This window comes from Urocampus carinirostris, chromosome 12 (assembly GCF_059441175.1).
Source record: "Urocampus carinirostris isolate Australia breed hairy pipefish chromosome 12, RoL_Ucar_1.0, whole genome shotgun sequence".
Classification (NCBI taxonomy): Eukaryota; Metazoa; Chordata; class Actinopteri; order Syngnathiformes; family Syngnathidae; genus Urocampus; species Urocampus carinirostris.
The window spans coordinates 24645488-24670392 of NC_142360.1; the positions used below are offsets into that span (position 1 = coordinate 24645488).

General features: G+C 37.9%; 2 protein-coding genes across 2 annotated transcripts in view; both read left to right on the forward strand.

Annotated features, from left to right (window-relative positions):
- The first annotated feature begins 8011 nt into the window (after positions 1-8011).
- Positions 8012-17735, forward strand: pdcb (phosducin b). Its single transcript, XM_088350037.1, has 4 exons — positions 8012-8159; positions 9735-9781; positions 11416-11564; positions 16161-17735. The coding sequence occupies exons 2-4, from the start codon at positions 9739-9741 to the stop codon at positions 16674-16676; spliced, it is 708 nt and encodes a 235-aa protein (XP_088206163.1). The 5' UTR covers positions 8012-8159; positions 9735-9738; the 3' UTR covers positions 16677-17735.
- A 1951-nt stretch (positions 17736-19686) lies between these two features.
- tprb (translocated promoter region b, nuclear basket protein) overlaps positions 19687-24905 on the forward strand; it is a 45641-nt gene continuing 40422 nt past the window's right edge. The window contains exons 1-12 of the mRNA XM_088350542.1: positions 19687-19851; positions 20082-20186; positions 20269-20342; positions 20451-20547; positions 20725-20828; positions 22727-22891; positions 22981-23073; positions 23580-23660; positions 23746-23833; positions 23953-24093; positions 24261-24364; positions 24505-24702. Coding sequence (XP_088206668.1) covers positions 19701-19851; positions 20082-20186; positions 20269-20342; positions 20451-20547; positions 20725-20828; positions 22727-22891; positions 22981-23073; positions 23580-23660; positions 23746-23833; positions 23953-24093; positions 24261-24364; positions 24505-24702 — 1401 coding nt within the window. The 5' untranslated portion in view covers positions 19687-19700. The remainder of the gene's footprint in view (positions 19852-20081; positions 20187-20268; positions 20343-20450; positions 20548-20724; positions 20829-22726; positions 22892-22980; positions 23074-23579; positions 23661-23745; positions 23834-23952; positions 24094-24260; positions 24365-24504; positions 24703-24905) is intronic.

Below are 24905 nucleotides of genomic sequence, written 5' to 3' on the forward strand. Positions count from 1 at the left end.
GAAGTGTGTTTCAAGCCTAGATTTAGACTGAGGTTTCAGATCGAATCTCAGGGGGAAGAGCATTCCACAGCACCGGGGCCCGAATGGAGAACGCTCTCGAACCTGCGGATCTCTTCTTGGCTCTTGGGATCAGTGGTGGACCAGCATTTTCAGAGCAAAAGGCTCCGGACCGGCACATAGGAGGAAATTAAATCTGAAAGATATGAGGGAGCAAGTCCATTCATGATTTTGTGTAATACCAACAGAATTTTAAAATCACATCTTAAGATAATTGCCAATGCAGGTTAGCTAAAATAAGGGTAATGTGATCAAACTTTCTTGTCTTGGTTAAAAGCCTCGTTGCAGCATTTTGCACCAGCTGCAGGCTCTTGATTTTGGACTTCGGGAGACCGGAGAGTAGTGCATTTCAGTACTGGAGACGGAAGGTAACAAACGCATGAATTATAATGCGAATGAGACAGCATAGGATGAATTTTTGCAATGTTGCGAAGATGGAAAAAAAACTGTTCTAGTAATATTCTTAACATGTGTTTGAAAGGACAGATTGGGGTCAAATATGACACCTACATTTTTGACTGAGTCACTCTGGATGATATTACATTTGTCAATGTTCAGAGAAATTTTTGAGAACAAGTCATGGTATTTAGATGGACCAATAACTAACATTTCGGTCTCTTCAGAGTTAAGGCACAAGATTAACTAACACTAAAGGGCTCAGGTGTCATTTCACCATATATAACACAATGCGTCCTATCTCAGAGATAGGATCTGAACCATGAGAGGACAGTTCCTGAGAGACCAATCCATTTTCCAGCCAATCTATTAAGATATTATGGTCCACAGTGTCAAAGGCAGAACTAAGGTCTGGCAGCAGCAACAGTGATGAAGCATCAGAGTCCATTGGCAGTAGAAGGTCATTGGTTACCTTAACCAGGGCTGTCTCATTTAGCAGGTCTCAACTAAGTTTCACACGGACCAATCAGTTTATGATCATTACCAAATAAAGCTTTAGGAGCAAGCAATCTAATATTTAAAAGACCAAGCGTCAGCTGAGCTGGGTCTTTTAACTTAGCTGAAGTCTATGTAGTAATTGCCACAAGATGTCCCCGTTCAGCCAAGTTGTTTCTTGGATGTCGGTTGTTATTACACATCACAGTAATTGTGTTAAAGACACTCATGAGAAAGCAAAATAAGACAAATAAACAGTAATAAATAGAAAATTAGCTGCAAAGCTGTGTGCCGCTTTGCAGCTAATTTTTAAAGTTTTGATTGTATAAAAAATGTGTTCCAAATCATTGACTTGATGAATAATCCTTACTGTGCAACAATTTCGGGCCCAACACTGACCCCTGGGCGACACCACATGAAATATCCAAATATCCAGAACAAACTTCACGAAAAATTGAGTATTTGAACATATTCTTCATGTTATTCACAATTTTCGTAGTTACAGATTCCTCAGAAAATAAGTACAAAAGCAAAATGAAAGCGGTTACCAACAAACTGGTCTCGTCCGATGCAGTCCATGAGTACAGGAATTGAGAAACGACCATACTGTCTTCTTATCCCTTTAATTACCATGGGAGCACCGGCATCCCCGTTTGACAAATGCCATTTCTATTACCATAACTCCCAAACCGTTGGGCTAGAAGAGGAAATTCAAACGGTTCCATGAAAGAAGAGAACACGGACTTAAAACCCTTCATTTCAATGAAATGAAATCAAAGTCGTTTTCTAAAACACCCACAAGATGGCAGCAACTTCCCACAAAGGATTATCTGGGGCATTGGTAGGAGAGGGTTAGAAGAAGGAAGTTTGTCTGCATAAAATACTGCTTTTTCTTAAGCATTTTTTTGTTGTCTGTAACCATAATATCAATAATGAAAAAAACAACAACAACACTTGGATCCTTCGAACATTACTTTATTAGTTTTGATTGTCAAATGGGCAATGAGTTGGTTGGTCATGTATTTGTTATCTATTCTACATTTTTATCCACTGATATGTTTGTATTTGATGTACATTATTATTGTTATTATTTCAATGTACCTTCCTTCAAGACTAACACATGTCTCTCTCTTTTTTGTTTTTTAACTGTTAGTACAATTTCTAAACACATAGTAATGGGACATATTGCCAGATATTTGAAAGTTTTGTTTTTTATTTTAAAAAAGGGCAAAAAGTAATCACTCATAACATGATTTCTGACTCTCTCATGGACAAAATAACAAAAATCCAAAAACAAAAAAAGACCAAAATGTGAAAGTAATTTCCGGAACTGCAAACCTCATTTTATTGTGTCAAGAGCATTGTCATCCAGAAATTGGAAAAAAATATTGCTTTTTTGTTGTTGTTGTTGTTTTAGAACCTGTTAAGAAAAATGGAAAATGGCAGTCAATTTGTACACTTTAAATTTTGTTAACAAAAGGAAACCAAACAATTTAGGGTTGGGGTTATTTATTTGATAAAAGTCAAAACCAAAAACGTACATGTCATCTTAAAAGGCAATTTAAAATAAAAGAGAGCAACGCGCTGAATAAGTTTGTACGGCATACGAATGTTACGTTACATGATTACTTCTTAATACCAGTAACGATGTAACATTTATTCAGATAACTCAAACATAAAGAACATGATTAAGAAACTATCAGTTTGACTCCAAATCCCTAAATCCAATCAAATCTTCATCCTCAGGGTCACGGTAGCTATGTGCGGCTTCCTCCTTCCGCCAAGTGTACTGAGTTGTTTTGGGAATTGGTTCACTCCTCGGTGTAGAAAAATGCATAGAACACATTTGGCTTCATTGGAGAGCGACACAGTCGGCACTAGTTTTTTGAACACACAACAACTCGAACTCTAACCCACACTCTAGTGGCAAACTCTCAGGACACTATTTGCAACTGGTAAACTGCAGAATATACATTTTTTTTTGGTGCCATTTCATGCAGTCTTCAGTCTTCTCGGTTGTTTTTCTAAATTACCGGTTTGTGCTGAAAACTGTGCCGCGGCATGAATTCATTTTTTTAAAAGTTGACTGTGTTGAATTATTGACGTCAATGGCAAACATTAGTAAGAATGTTTTCTAGTGTGAACTTTTGTTTATAAACATGTTGAAATATTACATGCACACAACACATCAATCCTAATTTAGCACATTTCATAACTGCTAAACATTCTGATAAACCCACAAAGTTCCCTGACAAAAACTAAATAAAGGTATCAAAGTCTTTGGCCAACAATGTCATGACATGAACGGAATCAGGACTCAAATGTGTAGCGTTAAGTTTATTGATAGAAAGAGGAAGGGCAGCGCCCATGATCCGGTGCTCGCTGGACGCGGGAAGCAAGCCGTTCACGCTATCGGTTCGTGATCCGAATATGGAAGTGGATCTTCTGAAGCGTGAGATGGTGGTGTAATGGACAGAAAAACAGGTCGATAGCCGGGACAGGAGAGCATAAACGTGGTCAGGATCAAAAAAGGGTTGTAAGCCGGGACGGGAGAGCAAACGTGGTCAGGATCAAAAACAGGTCGGAGCCGGAGACAAACGGGGAGATCAGGAACGGACGGGTGGAAAAACAGAGGTTTGCTGACAGACTGACAACTGGAGAGTGAAAGGACTGAGCTTAAAAAGGGACAGATAGCCCGCAGCAGCTGGCGCTAAATGAGCGGGCACAGGTGATGCTAATCAGGAATCATGACAATCAGTGCTGGTTTAAAAGGTGCTGGTCTAGACCAGGGGTCGGAGACTAAATTTAAACCCCACAAATGTCCCACATGCGTAGAAGAGGACACGTGACGCCACATGAAATGCATCGTAGCGTAACTAGCAATTTAAAAGTTATTGTGCTACCGGAGGCTGAACAGAGTTGTCCCCCAAAATGTTAATCAAATCCATATCCTCACTTTCCCTCCATTGAATGCTTTCTGGGTTTTTGTGCGCCATGGTGTGTTGACTTCTACGCTAAGCGGAAGAACATGGTAACCGAACAGCCGCGAGGAAATTGAAGATTACTGAATCGATGGTTGGCAAGTGAAGGAAGCTGTAAAATGAACAAAGTAAAGAAAACGCAGCTCAGCTTCCGCGGAAATGAGTCAAGCAGTGGATCATCGGGCAACATCACAACAGTAAAATACTTTTCAGACCCTGTTGTTTTTTCTATTTTACCTATTTATCCTGATTGTCTTTTCTCTTTTTTCTCTTTGAAGTCTGTACCCTGGAATGCAATGTCTAATCTCGTTGCATACATTGTTTCACAAGGTTGATTTAAATGACAATAAAGACTATTCTATTCCAAATTTATTTATATTTGTTTGTAAATAGATTAGTTTCACCAAAGTGGTTTTGAAAAACTTACAATTAAACCAAAATAACACATTAGATCCATGTTTTAGGCACTACATTTGATATTTGGTTCGCACATTCGCCTAACATGCGTAATACCTGGTTCAAGACTGGGTGGAAACATGTTGGCCTGGAGAGGGATGAGTGCCACCAAGTTGTACTTCCCCAAGACACACCATAGGAAATGGAGCCCTTACGACCCTAGTGGTGAATGGATCCAATCAACCAACCGACCAATATTACTATGGTTGGAATTGTTTAGTATTTTTGGAGTATTTCTGCAGTCAGAATTTTGTAGTAATTCTCTAGTATTAACGCAGTATTACCTAGTTTTATTTTTGTAGTATTTTGTAGTATTTCTGCAGCAGTATTTTTGTAGCATTTCTGTAGTACTTTTGTAGTATTTCCATAGTAGAATTTTTTTGTAGTAAAGCTGTAGATTTGTACAGTATTACTGTTGTATTATTTTAGTACTAATTTACATCATATTGTTTCTGTAGTGTAGTATCGTAGAGGTATTTTTTAAGTATTTCCATAGCAGTGTCTTTTTAGTATGCTTTTAGTATTCCCGCAGTCGTATTTTGGGAGTATTTGTGTCATGATATAAGGCACACCTAGCTTACTTAAAAATGGGGCCATTAGCACTTACCCTTACAACTTGTCCTATGCTTTGCGGGAAGTCACCCATAGCATAAACATGGATAATCCTACTATATTGACCATTCATACGCAAAATGGTGCATTTTAATGTGTATGTTTGCTTACCTTGTACTCGATTTTCAACGTTTCTTTCCACATCTGGATTGAAACTTCTAGGCCCTGCCTTAATTTACCACACGGCTGGATAAATCACCTCTTCTACTAAAGGCCTGTTTGGTCTTGCTACACAACTGTATACCTTTCGAAGGACTTCGAAAATATTATTTTGTCCCCCGGACGTTTGTTTTTTGTTTCCTTCGCAGGCACGTATTAGCGGAAATTACGGCATTACGACGTCTGCTAGGCATGTATAGAGGAATCAGTCGATTGTATTTTAGCCCCGCCTCCTGCGTTTTGATTGACAGCACGAGTGATTCTTTGAAAAAAGGTTTCAGTATTTTGAAATAAAAGGATATTGTGGGAAAGGACGTCTTAGATAAACAACAGACTTTGGTAAAAAGTTTGAATAAACTACATTAATACTCATGATTATTTGTACAGTAGTTATTTGTATAAAAAAAAGAGGGGTTAAAAACATCCATACAGTACTGTACTTTTATTTGTTAAACAAATGCTTGAGTCAGGAAAAAAAGGGTGTATTAATTGGGTCCATCTCTCCATCCATCCATCCATCCATCCATCCATCCATCCATCCATTATCTACACCGCTTATTTTCAGTAGGGTCGCGGGGGTGCTGGAGCCCATCTCACCTTCATTTGGTTTCAGTGTATTTAATTGTATAATAATCTGGCAAACAATAAAGGTTTCTACTTCACAGATTTTGCCTAAAATTGGTTCTTTTTGGAATGTAACCTTCGCAATAAACAAGGGATTATTGAACATCAATGGTCTCCAAAGAGCCTCCTTACAGCACCTGAGTGGGTCACAGACTTGTTCTGAAAAAAGCTGATGAGTTGTAGAGGTTTTGAAAAAAAAACAACACGAATTATAACTGAAGGAGAAATAATTAACATGATAAGTGTCTATAAAAAATGTTCTAGTGGTTGGCTGTGCTTATTTTAACCATACACATAAAGACAAGCCAGTAATAACATAGTAATAACATTGTAACAACTGAGTAATGACATAAGGTGCTATTTTCCAAATGATTGGCTACCCCTGCTGTACAGTATTATAAAATGTATGCTGTTCTCAAATTTATCAACTACTGAAAATTTGATTATGATAAAGGTTTTTTTAAAAAAACTTGTTGAAGGTAGGGAGCGTCTTCTGAGGTGTCCTTAAAAAGTTAAAAGTAGAATATTTTGTCTATTAAATATGTGTTAACAATGCCAAAGTGCGTGAAAAAAACTTTTATATTTTTTTCCCACTGCGCCAATCTGCATTTTGCTTAATTTTAGCACCGCTGTTACGGAACTCGCAACACATTTGGAAGCAGGAAAGGGGGAAGCAGTGGTGGAGAGTGATTTCATGCTCGTTCCCGGGTTTTTGTTGGTGTAGCCTGAAAATGGTAAAATAAAGAAAAGGCCCGCTTCAAATACAATCCAAATGCCAACAAATACTCCCCAAAAGAAAAAAAAACATGAGTATTAGTACTTGAGGAATGAGCTGACTGAGACTGTGATCATGACTTTAAGCCAGGAGATGGCGGCAGAGAGTAGCAACATTTCAGGTTGCGGACACCACCTTTGAGCACAGTACATATTTCATACTAATAAGATGCTTATTTTATAAATGAATATTACGGTAATTTTATATAATTGTCCGTTATTTAACTGAATGTTTTTTATTTCAAAAGGTTTTTATCAATTGAATGTTCGTCTACTAATTGAGATATCGCACCTTCAGGATTCCACAAATTTTATGTTCTGTTTGCACGTTACTATAACTCCATTTTTCTGAGCTTTCAAGAGGTTGAGTTATTTTGCTGATTTTTAGCTCCACAGTCAAAGTGGGGTTGTTTGAACCTGAATTAGGCAGACTATCTTGGAATTTCCTGGGTTATACATGTGCTCCTTTTTTTACTTTAAACACTTGTCCTTGTTACAAGTACATGCAAATTTTACAAAATTTCTATCTTCTTTTCCCAAGTTTTTGATTTTTTTGACAAATTGCAAACCTTATTAATTGCCATGCCTTGGAACATACTCTTCCAAATAATCTACTGCTTTGTATTCCATTTTAAGCATTGAGCGCTTAGTGGGAAATGAGATGATGAAAACCCCACCTGACATGCACTGCCCCTTCTGTGTGCCGGGATTGAAAAAGTCTGCTAATCCTTTAAGCCAATAAATACAGGACACAAAAGGGCAGAAAGACGGCACATGGAAGTCAAACGATTCCTCAGCCGAAATCAGAAAACTTGCGATGATTTATCAAGTCATTGAGTTCTTTGAAAAACAATCCCTGTGAAAAATGATTAATAAATGAACAATATCAGGTGAAAACAAATACCCACGTACCCGCACTATTGTGAAAACTTGCAAATCAACAAATTAATTTGATTAGTCAACCTTTGCAAATGTGTTACTGCAAGGTTTGTGATATAGCGTTGTACTACATCATAACGGGAGCTATATCGACCCTCTTCACACAGCTCCAGGACAACAGTGTTATTTTTATGTTGACAAGCCGCGTGATGAAGAATCCCGAGCCAGAGGTGCATCGCGTATTATAAGATCACTCATGTGCTTCTTTTGTGCACAAATGCCTAGGAGACATTTCCATTTCAACAAACGAGTCATTCATTTCACATTTGAAGTGATGTATTTTTTGCTTCACTGAATAACGGTGATTTGTTCTGTTTGGGACGTCAAGAACAGAGGACTAAAAGGCTACATCAACTCAACAGCAGTATTGAGGATTTCATTAATGAATCTCTGCTTCTCTCTTTCTCTATCACTTACTCTCTCGCTTCATGTTGGTTAGCCGGGCCTGTATCAAGAGGCTTCTAATTCCTGAAGTTAAATCCTCTTAGGATCTATTTCTGTTAGGTCTATAGCGTCTTTGGAAATCTGCATTAGACCTCGCTGATTGGCTAGATAAAAGTCTTGCTTGCACACGTAAAGACACACCAAGCTGCTATACTCTCAAGCAAATCAAGAGGCAGATCTGTGTGAAGATACTTCTTGCTGAGAGTCAAAATTTTGTGAAAGGTAAGAATTAAATTTCAACACAATTTATAAAAATATTGCATGGCTCATTATATTTCAAATTTGTTTGTATTTAGCAATTTAAATTTATTGTTGGACATGTGTGTGTGAATGGGTAGGTGTGAAGCACATTGTAAAGCGCTTTGGGAGGTCTTCAATGACTTGAAAAGCGCTATATGAATGTAGACCATTTACATTTACATTAACATGTTGATTCATTCATAAGGAAGGAGGGTCGTTTATGTTTTTTACCTGTCATTTATTCAACCAAATTCAAATTAAAGAAATCAAAGTAGACCCTAGTGGAATATCATACAGATTTTTAAATAACCAACAAACGTTTGAGATTAAATCAAAAGTACCGTCATAGACAAATTCAATAACAAAGAGCAGTTTATTTTGCCACAGTGTCATGAGTCCATTTGTCCTCAAAGAACTCAATGTCTACCGTTCTTTATCCGGTGCATATCAGAAAATTAAACAATTAAAACATTCATACCATGCAACTGGGGCACGTGTTCCGGCCAAAGATAATGGAAACAAATCTCCCTCGTTGACAACTACCATCAGCTTTATGGCTGCACCCAAAAAGGAAGATGATATTAATCGAAGTAGTGATCCTTGACATTTTAATCAAGCGAGGATTTTATCAAGAAAAACAAACAGTTGGTCAAATTCTTATCTAATATAACAAAATGCCTTGCTCGACATACATTTATATGGATTATTCTGTCCTGGATAAAACGTCTGGGGTATTGACGACAGATAGCGAACAACAACGAAGACGGAGGCTTTATTCCAGGTTAAAAGCTTTACTGAAATCTTCTGCTCTTAATGAGTTGTTTGCTATCTGTCGTCAATACCCCAGACGTATTTTCCAGGACAGAATAGTAAAAAGTTGGTTCCACTCCAAGGTTAATACAACTGAAAAAACACATAGACTGCTTCCAACATGGCTGGTTACAACAGGAATTGGTTCATGCGGAAGTGATAAACTGTAGCTGCAATACCTAAAACTATTACTGGGCAAACCTAACCCCGTTCAATAATTGACTGGTCAAAACAATGAATAGAAAGCATCTTTATTGTCATTGATTACAACATCGTGGACATTGTGGCACTCCAGTATTTTTCATTGAATTAAACACTTAAAATATAATAAGGATAGCGATGTAATATTTACAAGATAGTGGTTGCAGACTGGCCTAAATTGTACCTTAATCAACAAATTTTGCAATTATATTAGCTGCAACATTAAAAAGAGAAGAATAAAAAAGAAAATATGAATATAAGTAATATATATTTGTTTCATTTGTTTAAAATTGAACTCACTGGATATTATTATTTCTAAACATTATCTAAAAGGACTAACAAAGCCATTGAGAGACCAGCAATAATGAACTAATCTTATTAGACAACTTTAATTGAATTAAATATCATGCGAGCGAGCCACTATGTCAACAAATCCGGTTTTACCAACAATCTAATCAATCTTCTGCATACAAATATGAATACATTAGTAGTCATTCCCATATAATGGAAATATCACTGTTGGTTTTCCGCATCTGCTTTACACAGAAAAATGTGTGACCAGATTGACCTGGAAGAAACCGCAACCCACACGGGTGAGTGAAACTGTAGCCAACTGTAATGTTGTTCTTTATGAAGTGAGTAGGCATCATCTATTAACAGGTTCTGATGATTTTGGAGAACGTGACCTAATAAATGCTTGTGTGGCCCAGTAAATAGAGGCTCTACAACTTTCATGAGGTTAAAAGCTTTCGATTAACTTGTTAATTTATCTACAACTAGTGCACGCACATGACTTCAACTGCATATGAGAAGGGTGAGAGCAGAGAAATAGAGAAAGAGAGAAAGAGAAAGGGAGGAAAAGAAACAAAGAGAACGGAAAGAAGGAAGGAAGGAAAGTAGGTAGGTAGGAAGGAAGGAAGGAAGGAAAGAAGGAAGGAAGGAAGGAAGGAAGGAAGGAAGGAAGGAAGGAAGGAAGGAAGGCAGGCAGGAAGGAAGGAAGGAAGGAAGGAAGGAAGGAAGGAAGGAAGGAAGGAAGGAAGGAAGCAAGGAAGGAAGGAAGCAGGTAAGCAAGGAAGGAAGGAAGGAAGGAAGGAAGGAAGGAAGGAAGGAAGGAAGGAAGGAAGGAAAGAGTAAGAAGGAGAGGAAAGGATAAAAAAGGAAGAGAGAGAAAGAAAGAAAGAAAGAAAGAAAGAAAGAAAGAAAGAAAGAAAGAAAGTCAAGTCATGTTTATTTGTATAGCCCTTAATCACAAGGAGTCTCAAACACAGTCCACAGATAATTGCAAACTACAGACTATTATTACACCACCCCCTGATCTAAAACCGACACGAGGGACATGATGGCAAGGAAAAACTAAAAAACCTCAACATGAGGAAAATGAAGAAACCTTGAGAAGGGACCATACATGAAGTCATCCCCCTTCCAAGATGACCAGACTGCAATGGATGTTGCAATAACAAATAATACACAGATATTGTCAACATAAAATATAGGTTATTCATATGCTATAGAATAGAAGTGTGTTTTAAGTTTGGATTTAAACATTTCCACTGAGGTTGCAGATCGAATCTCAGGGGGAAGAGCAATCCACAGCACCGGGGCCCAAATGGAGAACGCTCTCGAAAGAAAGAAAGAAAAAAAGAAAGAAAGACAGAAAGAAAAAAAGAAAGAAAGAAAGACAGAAAGAAAGAAAGAAAGAAGGAAAGAGTCAGAAGGAGAGGGAAGGATAAAAGAAGGAAGAGAAAGGAGACGGGAGGAAAAAAAGAAGAGATAGAAAGAAAACTATTTTTTGTTATGCAGTAGCTCACACAACATCTAAATTCATAGATACATCCGTGCATCAGAAATATTCCAAATATTAATAAAATAACTAAAAATAGTGGAAATCATCAACTCTGCCCACGGCATGACTTCCAATGAAAGAATGCCAACATTTATTGAAATTACAACTTGATTCTTAATTAGTATCCTATGTTTTGTTAAAACTCAAATACATTTTTGTAAATTGTGTTTTTCTCTTACTGAAACATTGGCAAAAAAAGACATTTTAGGGCTGTCATTGTAATAAAATGATAATGTAACATATTTTCGCTCGAGGTTATCGTGTTGTTAGAATATCATAACTTCTTTCAGTGTAATTACAACAAATCAGCTTTGTTGAGTTGGATATAAAATTTTAATTTCTTAAGCAATATAGTACACAAAAACTTTGTCAATTTGTCGAAAGGTCCCAAGGGTGTGATCAATGACTGGAGGAGGTTTAAGTTGGAGAGCATGGAGCAAGAAAATCTACCACCAGCAAAACGAGAACTTCTCAGACAAATGTCATCCCCACATCGAAAAAAAGATGACTCACGGGCAAATCTAAATCGCAAGGTACTGTATATGTTTGCTTCAAGAGTGTCAAGGAAAATATTGTTGCTCATTTTTCATTTTAAAGCTAGAAACATTGATCGGACTGGCTGTCAACCGGTTCAGGGTGTCCCTGCCCACTGCCCGAAGATGGCTGGGATGGGCTTCAACACTCCCACGGCCCTACTGAGAATAAGTGGTGCAAAAAATGGATGGATGAAATATTGTGGGACTACTGTAAAGTGGACTTAAACTAGTCCCACAAAAAGTGTGTATCTCTAAACCAGATGGTATCACGTTTCTGTTTCAAATATTGGTACCGCCCAAAGGGGCGTTTCTTTCTTTCTCTGTCTTTGTTCTGCTTAAATAAATGCATTTTGGGGGGGGGGGCAGAGTTGGGAGCGCAACCAAGGAGATGGACGTAAGTCCTCCTCTTCTGGCTCCTCCCGCTCTCCAACTGGCAGTTGTAATAAAACGTCAAAATGCCAGGTGTATCTTTTTTAGTGATCAGCCAACTTTAAAATAGTTCTCCCACATGTAAAAGATCGATATAGATCCCACACTGCCAGTAGACAATAGGTCGATTTTTAAAAATGGATGAAAAGAAACACAATATATGAAAAGCAATCCCAAATTGTTCTCAATATTATGTTGGATGTGCACTTAATTTGCTGGAATTATATCAATATGAAACAGATTATATGAATTCACACCCATCTATCCATCCATCCATCATCTGCACCGCTTATCCTCAATAAGGTCGCGGGGGGGCTGGAGCCCATTCCAGCCAACTTCAGGACACCCTGAACTGGTTGCCGGCCAGGTGCAGGGCACACAGAGACAGACAACTCACTCACTCATTCAGACCCAGGGACAATTTGGACCAGCCAATTAACCTGGCATGCATGTTTTTGGAATGTGGGAGGAAACCGGAGAGCCCGGAGGAAACCCACGCAAGCACGGGGAGAACATGCAAACTCCACACAAGAGGTTCGATCTGATGACCTCAGAACTGTGCCGCACACGCGCTAACAACTCAGCCCGCTGTGCCGCACACCCTTCATTGTTACTTTTTTGTCTTTTACAGTGAACAACTCATTTATTTAACACTGTAGAGGAGGGGTACCCTCACATTTTCAGCATGTGAGCTACTTAGAAATGATTTTCCCAACGCATAGAAAATACAAAATCAAGAGTAGTCTTACATTCAAAAGAAAATACCCTAATTCGTGTTCTTGAAGTCTAACAATATTTCTCAATGCATGCTAAAATAAATCAAATATGTCCATTCATTTCTAGCCGCTGTTGTTACATATGTCGCAAAGGTGGTGGAGCCCATCTCAGCTGTCTTAAGAAGTGGGAAGGGGATTCCCTGGATTGGTTGCTAGTCAGTCAAAGTTTATCAAATATGTTAAATCAAAGTTAAAGTATGTTTTGTATATATTGTATGGTTGATATGGTTTATTGTAAAATAATATTTTAGAATACACTCTGTAAGGAAAGTACTTTATACAGACTCTGAAATTTTCACACTCTGTCTTTGGTAGTCGTTTGGCAAAGTCAAAAATTTTGATTTTGATTCTCATTAATGTACAATTAGAAACCCACGTTGACCAAAAAAAAGACTAAAATGTAGAATTATTTTTTGCAAATCTATGCAAAAACTGAAAGATGACATTGTCATAATAAATGGGAACCGTATCCATAATAAGAAGCTGGCAAACTACTGTGTCAAAGCTTCATAGCCATTTTCTACCCGGGGAGCGATGTAACACTCTGGCCTGTTTGAGCAATTGAAAAATGTTTATGAATCTCTTAATCAGGCAGCACTGCGGCGCAGTGGTTAGTTCATGTGCGGCACAGTTCTGAGGTCATTAGATCACACCTCCTGTGTGGAGTTTGCCTGTTCCTCTGGTTTCCTCCCACATTCCAAAACATGCATGTCAGGTTTATTGGCCGGTCGAAAATGTCCCTAGTGTGGATGAGCGAGTGAGTTTTCTGTCCCTCTGTGCCCTGCGACTGGCTGGCAACCAGTTCAGGGTGTCCTCTGCCCACTGGCCGAGGATGGCTGGGATGGGCTCCAGCACCCCCGCGACCCTACTGAGGAAAAGCGGTGCAGATAATAGATGGATGGATGGATCTCTTAACCACCTGGGTCGTTAGAGCACCAATTTCTGTGGCGTGTTTTGGGCAAGTACAGCATGGTATCGCCCATCCCTCTCCAAGCCATTTTTTTAGGTTGAGGCTTGCTCCTTCGCATTAAACAGATATGACTGATTTACTTAGTTCCCAGGAGCAGGAGAAGCCTCCTTATCTGACTCAGATACAGCACCTTCATCATCAACAATGCTTGGTATATTGTCAGAGTAAAAATGTATATATATGTTTGATATGAGGAAAACTATCTTATCTGCTTTAATCAAAATTTCATATTTTCAGTAAAATGTTCTTATTTAATCTTAAAAATAGTTTAAAAGAGTATAGAAACAATACTTTCAATTGTTCCTTTTAAATATAATGTTGTCCATTCATTTATTAATCGATTTATTTTCCAGCTGCTCAACCTCACTAGGGTCGCAGTGATTCTGAATCCCATCCCAGCTGACTTCTAGCTGGGAGCAGGTGACACCTTGGGCACCTTGCCAGCCAAGTACATGGCAGGAGTATAATTTAAATTGTTCTCATATACCGTCAATCTATTCAAATCTGGGAGCAGCATTAACAGGGAAGCCAAGACAGACCTTACTGTCCCAAGAAACCTCATCCAGTTAAATAATTCCCAGGCATGCTGACAGAATAGTCTCTCCAGCATGTCCTGCATCTCTGTTAAGTACTGTATACACTTTGGTAGACACTCAAAATAATGTGAAAAGATATCAATAGATTTTGAACTTGCAAGGGGGTCAGAGAGAAAGGCTCTCAAATGAGAAAATTCCATCCCTTCCTCAAGCCCTCCTCTGAGCACCCTCTTATTATTCCATTTTCAAGGTTACTGTCAGGCGGGACGGAAGGAAAACTGAGATCACTTGCACTCGTTTCTTGGTTTTTATTGGAAGGAGGGAATGACAAGACGTGAATCTTCGATCCGTTGTTTGACGGATTGTCGAGACTTAGAATTACAATACACAAATATAATAAACACTAGGTAACATGTTGAAAATTGGTCCGGAAAGTGCATGACAGCAACGACGCCCCCAGCCTGCAAACTAGCCCTTAACTGTGAACAATACCCCCAAAATACTTGACCTCCTTTAATTGAGGCAAGATCTCATCCCCGACCTGAGGAGAGCATGCCATTCTTTTCTCCATAATAACTCTTCTCTTAGATTTTTCTCCTGTTTTCTCAAAATAAATACATCATTTTATGATTTATTTGAAAGATTTTTATATGATAGCTTTTCTGTGGTCCCCAACTACAGCCTGCAGGCTGAGTGCTGCCCGCCTCCGAATAAGTTCTGATCATTTTTGACGTGCAATTTTTTTCAATTGAAAGAAAAACAAAAACATATAAGAAAGCCTAGGTGGGTGTTTTCGGGTATAACAAGATTTGAACTCTGTATGCAAGAGTGAGAATGCCAAACTCTTACTGCTGGACTAGCAGTTATAAAGGTGAAGTTGAAAAGGCATTAGCTTTTATCTGATTATTACACTCATTAATTATGATACAAGAGACAAATTTCGTTGTGCACTTCATACGTTACAATGACAACAACTTTGTCACTTACAATGCTTAGAATAGAAGAATAGAACAAAATTGAATGTGAAATCTGAAATGCACAGCAAAATTTACATTTGTCTCTGGTGCAGACTAAAAAGTGTGATAATGACTTAAAATATACTGCCTTTTCATATGCCATCTATAACAGTGGTAGTACATGGCTTAGGATGAGGCACTCTCACGGACGCACTTTGGGTTTGATACCTGTTGCATTCAATCACAAAGATTGAACTGAGAAAAAGTCAAATACAAATTTGTACCAATATTAAATAAAAATCTTTGTGTGCACAATATAGAAAAGTGTGCATCATATACAAATAAATACAACCCACTTTACAGAATGACATAATTTTGGGGTAACTCTAAAACAAACCACATATAAATAATACATTAGTCACTTAATTTTCATTGTAACATGTGAAATGTACTATGAAATTAACATTTGTTTCTGGTACTGTGACTTGAAATACTGTGATAGTGAAAAAAAATCTACTGCATTTTTACAAGTTATCTATACCACTAATGGCCCAGTGCTCTGACAACCATGCAGATCTTGATCTGTTAAGATTCGGTGGGGCAGACCTTAAAATTTCTGTTCCATGGATTTATTTCTGTGAGTGTTATTTGGTTATTATTTATATCCTAAATAGCGTTATGATGTATTTTCAGATTTTTGTTCCGTAAAAAATCCCCAAGCGTTTTTTGATTGTGATAATACATTTTCACATTTAGGCACTCGTGCATTTTACACACCTTTTCTGTTACAAACTGACCCCGGCCCCTCATCAGAGGAGGGAAAAGTTATGTGGGCCTCACAGGAAAACATTTGGGGACCCCTGGTTTACATTCATACTTGTACCTACTTCTCAGTGACTTACTAATTTGATTTCAATTCATTTCAGATGAGTGTACAAGAGTATGAACTGCTCAAGGAGGAGGATGAAGGTTGTCTTAAGAAATACAGAAAGCGTTGCATGCAGGAGATGCACGACAAGCTCAGTTTTGGGCCAAAGTTCGAAGGTGTGCACGACCTGGACAGTGGGGAAGCGTTCCTTGAAGTCATAGAAAAGGAACATCACAGCACGGTGGTCGTAGTCCACATCTACAAGATGGGAGTCAAAGGCTGTGAAGAGATCAACAACTGCCTCGACTGTCTTGCAGCAGAGTATCCGACCGTTAAGTTTTGCAGGATTGATGCCGTTTCCTCAGGGGCTGCCGAGAAATTCTCAGACGAGGTGCTGCCTACGCTCTTGGTTTACAAGGCAGGGGAACTGCTCGGGAACTTCTTGGCCTGCACACAGCACCTAAATGAGGAGTTTTACGCGACAGATGTGGAAACCTTTCTCAACAGCTATGGCTTGCTACCGGAGAAAGAAATGCCGATGGTGGATGATGAAGAGGAGAATGATGTGGAGTAAAGAATTGTTTAATGATGATGAGGTGCAAAAAAATGGGGTAGTTGAAGTTTTTGTTTCTTTTTTTTTTGTCATTTCCTAAAATAACTGGAATTAGTTCCGAGGCTTTCCAATTCCTATTAGCAAAGGTTCCTCAAAACAGTTAAGACCCAGATTAAGTTTTTAATGTATACATTGTTCCCTCACTTTTTGCTGTTGATACATTCCAAACCTACCTGTATTAAGAGAATCAAAAAGTGAAACACTAGTTACACTTAATAAATGAGCATTAGAAATGATTAATGAATACCGAGCCGCTCAAGAGGTTTCTAATTTCTATCTTTAATTCAACAAGTAATTGGGTTCCTGCTAAGTCCCAAAATGAAATTCCGAAATGGAAAGAATCTTCACTTTAGTAACTGTTTTGAACCATAAGCCAAAACCATTTAATGTCAATCTAACATTATAATAACATAACATTTTTCTTTAATATTTTTAAATGTATGATATATTTAATGGAAATGTTCATAAGGCAAAAAATAGTGCAAATAAGTATTGCATTTATATAAATATAATTTAAAAAATCTGACAGCTGCTAAGTCTCTCACAGTTATTATTTTAAAGGTTTAACTAAAGGTTTATAAATTGCTTTAACTCTTTATCTAAAGCTTCAAAGCTGTGTTAACTCATGTTAAACCCGCTTTTAAACAGCTTTGACTATTTGGTTAAAGCTTTAAAGGGAGCGTGTGTATTATTTGGAGGCGCTCCTAGTGTTAAAAAACACCATTCATTAAAAAAACTGTATTGCTTTAAATGATATGCAAAAATACATAAACTAACATATAAATGTGCATTTTTTTTAAATATTTGCAGGTCAAGAAGTGTATTTGAAATATCATAAGCCTCACATAAAGGAAGCAGACATCATTGTCGTACTGCCACAGGTACCCCAAAAGAAACTGGAAGAAAACCTGTGCGATTTGGACACTTTGTGTCCCTTTAGTTTGTGTTCTTCCTTGTGCTTTTTTGAACTTGTTTTCCCTTGTATGACACAATAAAGTGACATCTAATGATCAAATAATACACTCTGTCCCCCTTTAAAGATGTTTTGAAGTCTGCTTTGACTGTATTTTTAGCTATAAATAGAGAGTGAATATGGAAACAGTATTGAAGACATCACAATGAATGAGGAGTGAATCAAGTACAACATACAGCATTACAGATTCATAGTTCATTATTCTTTAAAAGAACAAAATAATCTCTGTCATTATTTGATTTTGTAAATAAGTCAAGAATATATGTGGAAAATATGATCTAACAATAATTTAAAACAATAAAGTATTATGAAAAACCCATGTTGATTTATTCAGTCCAGTCTCAAGGAACCAGCGGCACAAAAGGCTGTTTTGACTCATTGATTTACTTTCATCCATCCAATTTCTGCACCGCTTATCCTCAGTAGGGTTGCAGGGGTGCTATCTTCAGGTAGTAGGCAGGGAACACCCTCAACTGGTCGCCAGCCAGTCGCAAGGCACACAGAGACAGAAAATTAACTCACCCATTCACACTTATGGACAAACAGGGCTGCAGACCTGCAAACGCACATAACGCGCACCGCGTACGGTGTTGTGCCCATTTGTGTACAATTAGTTGTGATTGCGGAAATCGCAGCGTGCATTGACGTTGGTGACTTTTTCATCCGCGTTAACAAACGCATTTTGTAGAATACGATCGCGCTTTATTTTTTAAATAAACGCATTATATAGACAACGATCGCTTAATTGTTTTAATTAGCTCGCTTTATTGCTTCAATATGCGTTTTATATAGAATACGATTGCTTTTGTTGGAAGCGCAGCAGAATGCGCGTTCACGCGAGGGCGGGAGGACTTTGCACAGGAGTCGGATTTGGGCACAACACCGGCCGAGTTCCAGTTTCATGGTATACACCGACCATCACGAAACGGTAAATCAATCAAGTCAAACCAGTTCACCGTGGTAGCCTCTATCTCGTTTTTTTCCGATGCAAACGAAGCGAGCGCTTTGATGCTACTGTGCGCATGAATCTGCCGCCTCGGATTTCACTTGGTAGTTATGTAGTGAAAGGAAGTCCGTCTCTTTTTGGAGAACTGGCTTTTTCGGCTCAACTCATTAAAGAGAGCCGGCTCTCATACGGCTCACTTGCTTTGATGCATTATATTACAAATTACTATGTTGTATAAAGAAGTTAAGAAAAAAAGGAAGTATAAAAGGAGAAAATGAAAAAAGACAGGTTTGTGGTTATCCCTTTAATCAGTATATTACCAACAATAATTTAATGCAGAAAATGAATTAATAATTTGAATAAGAAAATGTATTATTCTACTTAATTATATTTGCATGTATTTTTTCCTTTTACGGTGAACGTCCAGACTACTTAATTTTTGGATTTTTTTTCTATAATAAACCTCATTCATGTCGAGCAACTCAGTATCTCACAACAAAATGTTAATTAACAACATATATGACGTAACGAAACACATGTACAATATAACACGTTAAACTACATAAATAAACACGTTTGAAAAAAAATATGGTGTAGGATTTTTTTGTATTTTGTAAGGGAAAATACGACAATTTGCAAGGACATGGAGCCGTGGAGGTTGACAGGTATAAATTACGTAGAATTTTCGTTCAATGATCTGTCAACATCCATTGCAGCCTGGTCATCCTTGAAAGGGGGATTACCACATGTGCGGTCCCTTCTCAAGATTTCATCATTTTCCTCATGTTGAGGTTTTTGAGTTTTTCCTTGGCCTAATGTTGGTTTCAGATCAGGGGATGGTGTAATAATAGTCTGTAAAAATAGTCTGTGCAATAACCCGTGCAGCGCTTTGAGACTCTTTGTGATTCAGGGCTATAAAATCAAAATGACTTGACTTGACTTCAATGTTAAACTATCCCAAAATTTGACCAAAACTCAGGCGCTTTACTTGTCGAAAACATGTCCCACAATGCACCAGTTCAAACACAAGTTACACTTCGCGCATGCGCGTTTGAACTTCGGAAAAATGGCGGCACTCGTGCTGCAAGAGTTGGATAATTCCGAGCTGTCTAAATTGTCCAAATCTACAATTGACAAACTCGAGAGGATTCTCTCTGATCATCTTTATGAAATAGATACACTTAAAGCCCAAAGGGAGCAATTTCGAGTTGACAGTGGTAAGATATCGGTCGTCTCTAGCTAATTGTGTCAAAATGTTCTTCGCTCACAATGCTCGAAATTCAGTATTTCGTGTGAACAATTTGTTTTTAAATTATCTTTTGGGTTCTTTAAAGTACGCTTTTTATAGTAATTCATTAAGATATAGTTTGGTATTCTTCACATTGCCTGCTTTTTAATGTGCTTAGCTAGCAAGGATGTAAACAAATGCTGTACCTTTTTTTCCCAGAACAACATTTCTTTGACAAAGTAAACCAGCTTTCTCAGTGTCAGGAAGACTTACTGAGAGAAAAACAACAGCAAAGTAAACTTAAAGAGGAATTGGAAAAACTCGGTAACTTCAACTTAACGATCTGATCTATTTACTGACCACGATCCTTTGCTAACTATGCATATGTATTTGCGTTGTTGCCTAGCGGATGAGCTTAAAAGCGTCAGAGAGAAGAACCAACAGCATGAAAATGCTCAAGAGAAGTCCCTTTCAGAACAGGTAAATCATGAAGTCGATAAGTTAGTTTCTTACTCCCATGCATAACTTTCTGTACGTCGACAGTACACAATATAACGGTTTAATCTTATGCATTTCCCCCCTACTCAGAATAAGCTTTCAAAAGCTAACGAAGAACTAGAAGCACAAAAACTTGAACTGATGCAGACTCTTGAGAGGAGAAGCTTGGAAATAGAGAATTTAAATGGTATGCTACCTGACTCAGTTCATTTATATTTCTTTCTTTTAAACTGGTTTGTCTATAGTAAGGTCATAGGTAAGATGCGATCTTTCCAGGCTGTGCGCTCATCACAATAATTTTTCCAATCGTCTGTTTCCCCCAAAATATTACCAAGTTATAATTCAATGTTTACCAAACTCACAGATGACCTGAAGCAACTGAATGATAAGTTTGTGGAGCTTAGTTCTGCCAAAATATCTCAGCAGCTGAGGGTTGAGGATCTTGAAGCAGCAGAAGTCAACATTAAGGTGAGTTGAGGTTCAGACTTATCATAAATTGTTAAACGTGGGGTCTGTAGTGTAAGGTGTTCTTATGAAGTTCAAAATTGAATATTTTCTCTATTATGTATGTGTTAACAATACCCAACTTTGTTCGAGGAGCCGTTGTGTATATTTTTTCATCAGGCCTATCTGTTTTTATCTTACTTCATCATTGGTGTTCTGGCCTCTCAGCAATTGTGTGGGTGGTAGGGGTCAGCAGAGCTATGCACACTCCTCCCTCTCACACGTGCCCGCTGCGCTAAAGAGAAATACAAATATAAATCTTTTGTTTGCATTTTTTGTGACATTTTTACAAAGGAAGTCTGCTTGCACCTTGTTTTAAAACCAGTATTTACTAAAAAATAAAGGTCAAAATAAGCTCAATGATCTTAATTACAGTATTTTCTACACTATAAGTCGCACCGAAAGCCTTTTTTCAAAAAGTGACCATGCGCCTGATTATATGGTGCACCTTATTTATGGATCAATATTGAGTCGCAACAGGTCTCAGCAACTGCAGTAAGCAGTCGCTGACTCCCGCCGTAGAAGTATTGCGCGGTGCATGCCTGACTACAGCAATTCATTTCCTAACCAATGTGTCAATCATCATTTGAATTGGTCACTATTGGCTAAAGGTTTTTAGAGGTAAAGAAGGTGTGTCCTTTTTAGCATTTACAGGCTTGTATAGGCTTACGCAGGGTAAAACAAAGCTTGCAATTGGCCGAAAAAGATTTGAACCACAAGTTAGGTTCGCCTATGTCGGAGAGAAAAGAATTTTATGGGGCTAAACAGACAGCAAGAAGACAACATCTGGTCGTGATCTTATTTTCATTGTAGTTGGTTCTTGTTGTTTACTTATTTTGTGTGTGCCTTACATTGGACTCTTTGACTATTTTTCCAGTACTGTTATCAGCTAACAATTGTGGCCTGTCTTGTTTGAGACATACATTGTCGAGAGTCTAGAGGCTTGCTTGGTTCATTCGGTATTTTACAATGTTGTTAGTACTTGTCGTTTTTCATTGAATACGGATCAGATTTGTTTAGAATACTGATACAATACCAATCGTATCTATTTAGTTAACTATCCTTAACTATTCTATTCGTCAAAATCCCACCTGAACCTTTAAAGTACACTGATTGATTTGTAGTTTTATCTTCCATTTTGCTCGTAATCCAATATGGCGGTTGCATAAAAGTCACGTGAAGCCTCTAAGCAGTTATGATGCTTTTGCAAAACAATAGTAATTGTGAGAAGTAAACATTATTTACTTCGTATAGAGGAAATAAGGCTGTGCTCACAATGCAGGCAAATGGGACTGATATATGATACCTTTGTCCAATACTATCTTTATCTGACTTAAGTCTCTATGAACTTGCACCAGGATTTTTTAAATTACAGTTTATTCTTATGTGGTCCTCCATCGGACAAGTACCTGATATTTTGTAATGTGACTACTGTCTGAACTGCCAGGTTTCATATCACCAACCTTTACATCATTGGTGCTCACACTGTTTCAGCATGCAAATTATTTACAAACCGAGTCAAAAGGATCAAACCACCACAAAAATGTACTACATATAAGTATTTTTCAATAGGATTAACTAAACTGGATGAAGATTAAAGGTTCAGTCTGCATTTAACAAAACATATTATTTGCATTATTGAAACATGGCGTTATCTATAATTGAATGCCTTTAAAAAAATAAGTCATCAGATCTAAATAAAATCCTATGGTCGAATTGTAAAACGCGTCAACAGCTTGACTCAATTAAATTCCTTTTTTTTCCCAGGGCTTACGTTATATTTTTTGAATGGAGTTGTAAAATATAACATTTTTTTTTTCAAACAATAAACTGACATTGCTTTTGATGGTTTATCATTCTAGTACAAGGAGAAGCGTTTGGAACAGGAAAAAGAGCTGCTGCATGAACAAATGTCTTGGCTAAATGCTGATTTGAAGGCTAAGAGTGAAGAACTTTTGAACCTGTCAAGACAGAAGGGCAAAGAAATCCTGGAACTCAAATGTAGCCTGGAAAATAAAATGGACGAGGCATGTTTCTTTTCTTCCTTGTCATGTTATTTATCTAATTATATCACGTATGTGGCGTTAATTGTGTTTATGATCTGTTTATTTTTTAGTTAAACAGAGTCAAGGAACACGTGACCAGTCTGAAAACATCGAATGAGAACCACCAAAAACAGACTGATGATCTCATCCACAAACTGAAAGAAGTATGTGTAATCTACCTGATGTTTTTGGTTTATTTAAGAAATTAAATTATACATGTTAAGTGGGAAACAAAACGGAACTTGCGCTAAATGCCAATTGTTGATTTTGTTGCCCACATACTAGCTCTGGTTTGCCATTTCTCCAGTTTCTAATTGGTTGGTTGGATCCCTTAACCACTAGAATTGTAAGGGTACCATTTCCTGTGCTGTGTCTTGGGCAAGTACAGCCTGGTGGCGCCCATCCCTCTCCAGGCCAAAATATGTTTCGAACTGCTCTCGAACTGGGGACCTTTCGGGTGCAGGCGAATCTGCTAACCACTTCACTACAGAAACACATTGACAGTCATTTGTTTTTCTCCGTACATTTCTTGCCCCAAAAATAGGGCCAATTGTCATGTTTTTGGTTGTGTTTGCAGACATGATTCTGTCATTAAGAGCCGCTGATTGAAATTGATTTTGCTTGTATATGACTTGGGGTTCTTATTTTGTTTTCTCTATATTCTTCTAAGGCCAAGGAGCAGCAGTGTACGATCGAGGAAAAGTTCAGAAATGAGCTAAATGCCAACATAAAGCTCTCAAATTTGTACAAGGTATGTTATGTGAAACATCAACATTTATATCTCGAATGATTTGAATGGAAGCTAGGTAAATTCTAATTTGTTGCTGTCGTTGCAGGGAGCAGCAGCAGACTCTGAGGCCAAAAGTGAAGAGCTGAGTCAAGCAGTTGAAGAGTTGCATAAATTGCTTCAAGAAGCAGGGAAAGGTATGAGCCCAGAACCTAAAATTATGTCACATTTGTTCAAGAGGGAAACAATGTTTTTGACTACGTTATAAATACCGTAATAGAGTCTGTTGTTAAAATATTATTTTAACTTAATACAGCTAACAAAGCTCTTGAAGAGAATTTGCAAGTGGCCAAAGCTGCTTCGGATACAACAGTTTCGGAGCTAAAGGACAGGATCCAGGTGCTTGAGAAAGAACTGGACAATGCCAATAAGCTCTTTTCCAGCTCTAAACTAAGAGGTAATAATTCAACCGTTTTCAATTTAATGTATGATGTTATTGTATAATAATGCACCTTTCATCTTACAAACTATTAGCAGACCACCAAATACAAACCTGCTCTCAAACCCAATCTTCTCTTGTTATTCATTCATTGTATGCCGGTTTCACCTATTCTGTGTGTCTAGGTCCAGTTGGTGCAACTTCTATGCTTACTGAGGCGGAAATGATAACTGTGTCACCAACAGCTGCTGCTGTGGCAAAGATTAAACCTGGAATGAAGCTGACTGAGGTGTGCAAAATGAGATTTCAAATCACCAATGTTTGCACATTGGAAGCTTGCAACGTTTTACTGGGAAAAAAAAGCTAGTTTGCGTTTTAGCATTTTATGACCACACAATTCTAAAGCACATGTTTTTTTCTTGTTTCCAGTTGTACACTGCCTATTTAGAGAGCCAGGAGCAACTTCAGTTGGAGCGCCTGGAGAACAAGCGTGTCAACAAATATCTTGATGATATAGTGCAAGAAGTGGAGGCAAAGGCTCCCATTCTCAAAAAGCAGAGGGATGAGTGTGAGCGTCTGCAGAAGTCAGTGGCCAGTCTCTCAGCCAAGTTGGAGCAAGCTCTGAAGGTAGGTGGTTGTATGCATGGTCCTTTGCTCCTAACGTCCTTGAGGAAAAAATGGATTCTTAAATTTCATGTAATAGGGCACAGATACTTTAATATTTACATTTATGCTTAAAATGTATAGATATATTTGACCAAAATTTCAAACTAAGAAAGCTGAGCTCAAAATTATTCATACCACAAAGTAGAGTGCTTTTGCAAGTTTGA